The sequence below is a fragment of the Bison bison genome, unplaced genomic scaffold, assembly GCF_000754665.1.
Source record: "Bison bison bison isolate TAMUID 2011002044 unplaced genomic scaffold, Bison_UMD1.0 scf7180017864367, whole genome shotgun sequence".
Classification (NCBI taxonomy): Eukaryota; Metazoa; Chordata; class Mammalia; order Artiodactyla; family Bovidae; genus Bison; species Bison bison.
In genome coordinates, this window is record NW_011494939.1 from 1,162,722 (window position 1) to 1,170,149 (window position 7,428).

General features: G+C 37.2%; 1 protein-coding gene across 1 annotated transcript in view; it reads left to right on the forward strand.

Moving 5' to 3' along the window:
* NDUFB5 (NADH dehydrogenase (ubiquinone) 1 beta subcomplex, 5, 16kDa) overlaps positions 1 to 7,428 on the forward strand; it is a 15,262-nt gene that overhangs the window by 2,097 nt on the left and 5,737 nt on the right. The window contains exons 2-3 of the mRNA XM_010855622.1: positions 5,307 to 5,395; positions 6,638 to 6,704. Coding sequence (XP_010853924.1) covers positions 5,307 to 5,395; positions 6,638 to 6,704 — 156 coding nt within the window. The remainder of the gene's footprint in view (positions 1 to 5,306; positions 5,396 to 6,637; positions 6,705 to 7,428) is intronic.

Genomic DNA, 7,428 nt, shown 5'->3' on the forward strand with positions numbered 1-7,428 from the left:
TAATTTCATGGCTGCAATCACCATCTGCAGTGATTTTGGAGCCCCCAAAATAAAGTCTGCCACTGTTTCCACTGTTTCCCCATCTATTTCCCTAAACGGAGGTAAAATTTCACTTCTAGATTCTGTTTATACACTACTCCCCGTTCTTGAAGTTCTGGAAGGATCCTTGCAGGTAATCTACACCCTTTCCACTGAGAGCAGCAAAGGATATAATAGCTGTAGCGAGTGTTACTGTGTTTTAGCTGTGTACCTGCTTTCAAAAGTATTTTGCGTGTGAAGCCTAATCTGTCACTGTGGAGTAAAAGTTCATAATCTGCTTTATATAGTTTATGCCTGCCTCTGGGCTTCCAAGGTGGCACAGTAGTAAATAATCTGCCTGCCAGTACAGGAGATGCAAGAGATGTGGGTTTGATCCCTGGGTCAGGAAGATCCCCTGGAGAAGGAAATAGCAACCCACTTCAGTGTTCCTGCCTGGGAAATCCCATGAACAGAGAAGCCTGGCCGGCTGCAGTCCATGGGGTCACAAAGAGTTAATACGACTAAGCAATTGAGTGCATGCAGGCACACCTGCACACATTCTCTGCCTCTCTGAGAACGTAAGATCCAGCAGAGTAGACAGCCTTTGCTGCTTTTGTTTCCTCTGGAGCTGGACTGCCTAGGTTTCAATTCTGGCTCCAGAATTCAATAATTCTGTGAATTTGGGTCATCACATCTGGGAAGTTAAGTAAAAGGTACTTAATTACTCAGAACCTACAGTTCTTCATCTTCAAAAATAGAGGATTTTTTTTTAAGAGGATTTTTACTACAAATGTGCTTATATTCTGTTGACTTGACAGGGAAATAAAACCAGTCTCATTCTCACTGACAAGTATTTATAACCCTGAGATGTGCTTCCGCATAATTTTGCATCTTTCTAGAAATGTTATTTTGAAGTAAACATCTCTTACCATAAGAACTGTTTTAAAAAAAAGAGTGATAATTTTAACTTACCTCAAAGGTAGTGGTAAAGAGTGAGTGGGGAGGGTCTGCAGCCCCGGGCATTACCTTCTTCAAGGCCCCGTGGCCGCAACTTTCTTAAACATTTAGTGCTGCCATGTTATCATCACCCTCAGCACAGATTAAATATTCTATTTAACTAAATTATTAAATTTCTAGAAATGAGCTTAAGTCCTCTCCTCAGCTGCAGAGAGCTTTTTGTGTTGAAGGCTGATGTTGGTATATTATGACTTGAAAACCTGAGAAGAGTATTAAAATGATTTTATAAACAAAGCAGTGTGGACTTAGTTCAGACATGGATGATGGGGCATGTTAATAGGTTCTAGGGACAGTTTTAAGAGGTGTAATTGTCAGAAAGATAAAGGATGTGTTTTCTGATACATCTGAAAATGGGGCTCTTGGAATTGGTAGGTGTTGAGAGAGAAGGCTGCAAAAAGGGAAGTTAGGACCACATTAGGGCAGCTGGTAAATATAAAAGGGCTTCCCAGATGGTGCTAGTGTTAAAAATAAAAAACCCGCCTGCTGATACAGGAGATGTAAGAGACGCTGGTTCGATCACTGGTTAGGAAGATCCCTGAAGGAGGTTGGAAGATCCCTGAAGGAGGGCACAGCAACCCACTCCAGTATTCTTGCCTGGAGAATCCCATGGACAGAGGAGCCTGGCAGGCTACAGTCCATGGGGTTGCAAAGATTCAGATATGAATGACTGAAGCGACTTAGCACATACACGCTGAATACAAAGCCAAAGTATCTTAACAAGTTGGTAGGCAGCTGAGAATATTTAGCAGAAGAGCAGCATCAGTAGTATGTTTTAGGAAGATGCATCTGAATATTTGGTGGACTTATCAAGTGTGTTGATTACTTAATCCAGTGAGGTGAAATGGGCATGGAGAGAAATGGAAAGTTTGAATTTTAGAGTCAAGAGGCCTTGACAACTGATGGATGAGGTGTAGGAAGACAAATGAGATTTTTAGTCTGGGTAATTGAGTTGGTGGTACAATTAACTGGGAATAGTCAGAGAATGAGGGAAAGAAAATTAGTTTTGGGGGTTGTCTTAGAGACACACACAAAAATCTTACATTGAACTATTTGATCCTCACAGGTATCACAGTTGTCCACAATATAACTTTCCTGAAGTTATTTACATTAAAAAAAAATGGTTATTGAAACCTTACTTCCACGTAATTAATGAATACCTAATTGAGAAATTCCAGGCTTTAGAGAGTGGTAGGAAATGCCTGTTTTTGTGGCAGAAGGATCTGAGTTCCAGAAGTCCTGCCAGCCAGCTGGTTGTAAGCAGTGTTCACGCTAATGATTTTAGACTGTAAGCAGATGGTCCTACTGTTAATACAACAACAAATCATGAAAAGAGTTTAGTACTATAAGGTATCTTTTAGAACAGTTAATAGTATAACAGTTATCTGGTACATTTAATGACATGAATATTTGTTGTTCAGCAGTAGAGTAATTGTATGTGATGAAAGCAAGAAGTTTACATTACTGTTTAATATTGCTAGAATGCAGCCAGTCCAAGCTTTCTTCCATAATTTTTTTTTCTGTTATAGTTTCTGTATTTGTTAATACTTGGATTCATAAACAGTTGTCCCTAAAACCCCACACAGAGTTTAATCCTTGTATGTATGTTTGTGTGTATATGTTTCTGTCTGAAAGGGAAAGTTGAGACTATACTGTCTCTTCTGAATTTACTTTCAGGGCCCAAAAAAAGGATTCCCTCCCAACTTTTTATTTACTTAAGAAACGTAAATTCAACGATAGGGAGCTCCTGCCACTTGCGGACACTAAAGAGCACTGGAGATACAGTACTGAATAATTCAGCTTAGCGCTTATTGTTCTAAAGGAAATAACCAAATGACATTAAGAAGAATAAGTAGGCGACCAGCTTTGGATAGGGTAGTCAGAGAAGACTTCTTTAAAGAGGTGACATTTGATCTTATCTCTGAAGGATGGGATGAGGAGGTGGCCATTCGAAGAGCCTAAGGAAAAGCTTTCAGGCAAAGGAGAAAGTAAGGGCAAAAACGTGAAGGCAGGAAGGAGTTCTTAATGATGGAAGGAAATCATTCAGATTGACCAGTAGGAAAGATCCGTCTTTTTATTCTAAGAGGAGCCATCTGTCAGATTCTTTGAGAGAAAAGATCTTAGAAATCTTCTAGGCCAACCCCCTGTAGTATGCATTGTTATATTCCATTATTGACACTCAAATAACTTCAGAGTGGGGGTTGGAGAGGCAGTTCAGTTTTATTTTCAACTGCTAAAATTGTCAGAAACTTCTTTCTTGTATTAAGCTAAAAATACTCTTTCACACATTGATCCTAGTTCTTCCTTTCAGTTCAGCACAGCCCTTGTCAGTTGACAACCCTCAGCTATTTAAAGACACTTGTCTGGTCTCCACCCTGACTTCTTTTTTGTAGACCAGTAAGCTTCCATGTTTTCAGCAGGTCAGTTTCCAGCGTGTTTGCTGTCCTAGTTGCCTAACTTGGGGCATGCTCCAGACTGTCCCTCTAAAACAGTGTACTCGAGGATGGACATGCTTCAGCAGGTCTAGTTAAGAGGTGGGTTGAGGGTTCCTTCTGTTTTGACCCTGTATTTCTGGTACATCAGATTAAGATTGGATTACCTTTGAGTTTTTTTGATAACCACATGACACCAGTGACTTTTCTTTTCCTTTCTTTCTTTTTGCTCGCACCACAGGGTTTGCCAGATCTCAGTTCCCGGACCAGGGACTGAACCTGGGCCACAGCAGTGAAAGCCCAGAATCCTCACCACTGGGCCATCAGAGAACTTCCACCAATGACTTTTCTTAAGTTTGTGAGCAACTAAATTTCTGGATGGTTCAGGCAGGACTATACTTAATCCTTTTAGATTCAGCCTTTTGTAAATGCGGTAGGAGGGATTTGGGGAGGATCCTATTTCGTCATTGGTGTGGTACCCACTCTTACAGCAGTAGCTCTGTAATGTCAGGAATACCATCTCCACCTCATCTAGGCCATTCATAGAAATCGTGAGAGAACCCTTTGGCAGGTTACTGCATGAGTAATCTGTAGCTTTTGGGTATGATCAGCCAGTTACCCGTTACCAGTTTTATCTAACTTGCTACTTCTCTCGGTTTGTAATGTACCTTCCTTGTACTCCCCTAAGACCCCACCAACCTGTCTAAAGAGGAACTTTAATTGGGGCCTGTTCTTTTCTGATACTATATTCCTTTCTTTCCTTTGTTGTTCTTATACATTTGTAATTTTGTTATCTACTTTTTCTCTCCCAGCAGGATCTATATACCTTTTATGCTATATACCTAGCAGAGACCTGTACATAGTGGGCACTTAAATATTTATTGAATTAGTGAGTGGTTTGTACTATTATCCAGCCCATTTTTTTAATCTCCTCCACAGAAATTTCTGTTGTATCTTTCGAATGATTTATCGAACTACATACTTACCTTGTCAAATTCTCTTGTTATTTTAGAGGCCTTAGTAGTGTGATTTATACTTAGTAAATTCACGCTAGCTTCTAATTCTCTTGTGAGTTAACCTTCTAAGTTCATTGCAAGCTGCTGCAGGTAGTAGCAAATTTTAAAAGACAGTTCTTGTTTTCAAGGTACTTAGATTTCACTGGGGCAATTAAAGCAGGTTTGCACACCAGTAGAGTATACAGCAGTTCAAAGGTAGGAGAGCTCTCGTCTTAGCTGGGAAGCATTTGGTTTTTTGGAGGATAAGATGTCATCTGGGTCTAAACAGTAGATTTCAGGAGGAGGGGAGGTCGTCCCTGACATTTAAGTTTGAGCAGTGAGTACAGTCTTTCCGACATCTATTATGACTGAAATTCCTTTAATAATTCAAATTCCTGCTGGATTGAATAATTATCTTTCCATTTGTTTTGCATCAAGTCCCTAATGTATATTGCCTCATCATATCAGACAATTTAAATTCTTTTGCAGCATTAGCAAATATTTATTGCAGAGATAAGTAAAGAGTTCTGTGATCCACCAAGAGTCTCTGATCTTCTTACCTGCTACTGGAACAAATTCTAATAATCATTTAGATATTTTTTCAATAAATGTCTTGAATATTGATGAATAAAAATGACAATGTTGAATAAAAATGAGGAGAGTTAAAGTTTAGAACAGTACATCTTAAACACACACATATATATTTTGGCAGAGAAGGGATGCTTTATGATGATTCATATTAAACATTTATGCATGTACATTTTCTTATAATCTGATTTTTATCTCCAAATATAACAATATATTCCATATAAGCCTTGTATATAACAGGACAACTTAATATTTTTAGCTCCTGTGCGACACAGTGGAGACCATGGGAAAAGACTGTTTATTATCAAGCCTTCCGGATTCTATGACAAACGTTTTTTGAAATTACTGGTGAGTTAAAACTTTTGTTAAACTAAACTCTACATATAAACAGGAATTTTTTTTTTCCTATTTAGTAAACATCTTTCTTTTACAAAAGATTCTGTTTTGTAAATGCATATTCCTTTTCTCAAAAAATATCAAGGTTTTGTAGTAAGGTCTGGTTTGTTATTGAATTTATTTTTAAATTAGTGAGACTCCTTTTTTCAAGAAAAATTCAGACATATTGGAGGTATAAATTGAGCTATTTCTTTCTTCTCAAGATTATGGGGTTTTGAAATAATCAGCTGTGTTCTCTGCCCCCCTCCCAGTCTATAAATTTTAAAACTGAAAGTGGATTCATTTGGTAATAATTATTTGTATTACTAAAATATTCTTTAAATTAGCAAAGAACTCATTGAAGGACTTCTTTAAATATATAACTCCATTATTTTGAGATGATTTTTTAATTCTTTGTTGTTTAGGAACATTGATCTCAGAGAGTGAAGCAGGGTATTAACCATATATTTGTATCTCAATAGTCTATAAGGATAAAGACTTAGAAGGTGGAAGATTGTCCGGACTCTGCCACTGTTCCTAAAGCTATGACCCACTGGCTGCCCCTTAGACCTTCCCCTGCCTCCTATTGTACGTAATGCCCTTCTTATTGCCGGTGGTTGACCTCCCCCTTTTTTTGTGATGACCAACTCAAACTCTAGAAATCATCTTCATCTTCTTATATTTTTATTCTTAATATAAAAATTTCTGGGACTTCCCTGGTGGTCCAGTGGTTAAGAATCCATCTTGCAATGTAGGGAATGAGCATTCCATCCCTAGTCAGGGAACTAAGATCTCTCATGTGAAGCAGAGTAGCTAAACCTGCAAGCCACAACTAGAGAGTCCATGCGCTGCAACAAGGTCCTGTATGACTCAAGAAGATCCAGTATGCCACTGCTAAGACTGGACAGACAGCTAAATAAATAAATGTCCCTTAATACATTGCTTTAACTAGAAACTGAAAAATCACTTAAATATATATTGCATTATACTTGTGAAATCTGACTTTTTTCTTTAATTTTTGATGCTAAATGTCGGCATCTAAAAACTAGAGCAAAAGGAAATTATAGAAATATATCGCTTTATATCACATCTCCAATTTGGCAAGTTTATTTTATAAGAAATATAAGGAAATCATGTAATGAGGGTAGTTTGAGTGTGAGGAAAGATAGGAAACGGTTATGTGAAAACTTTTTTTTTCTTTTTTAATCTTAACAGAGATTCTACATTTTATTGACTGGGATTCCAGTAGCAATTGGCATAACTTTGATAAATGTATTCATTGGTGAGTATCTTCCCCACCAACTAGACTAGTAAGTTTTTAAGACCTGTGTACATTAATATAAAAAAGAAATTATGGATATTAGAAGGGAAAGTTCTTTAAATAAAAACTTAAGCATGAGAATTCATTTCAACCAAATCTTAATCTGCAGTAATGTACGGTGGTTCTTTTTCTAACTGTTTTCCCCAAAAAACCTTTAAGGTCACTGACTTTATAGACCACATTAAAGACCTGACTTCTTCCTCCTTCTCAAATCAGCTTTGATAAGTCTGAATGAGGAAAACAGAAATACAGGTGGAAAACAAGCTGAGGGATAGAACAAATTTTTTTATCCATCCTGGAATATAGAAAGTTATAATCTTCTTAAAAGATGGATTTGTGAATGACAGTAAATACTAGGTTTTCCTGGGAAATTCTGCTCGAAGTACTTCTAAAACTTCAATCCTTGAATATTTTGCTTAGGAGGTTTAGGGAAACTCAGAGGAATAATTTGTTTTTTATTATATCTTGTTACACTAAATAAAAACAAAATGAGAACTCTTGTATAATACCTATATGCAAAGCCTTACACATAGAAGACATCTAAAAAAATATATAGTGAATGATTTTCCACCAGATTGAAGTGAATTTAAAATATTAGACATCTTCATTGCTACAAACCAAAAGGTTCTTTAAAACCACAAGAGATAGGTTTCTTATTTAAATGGTGAAAAATTAACATAAACTC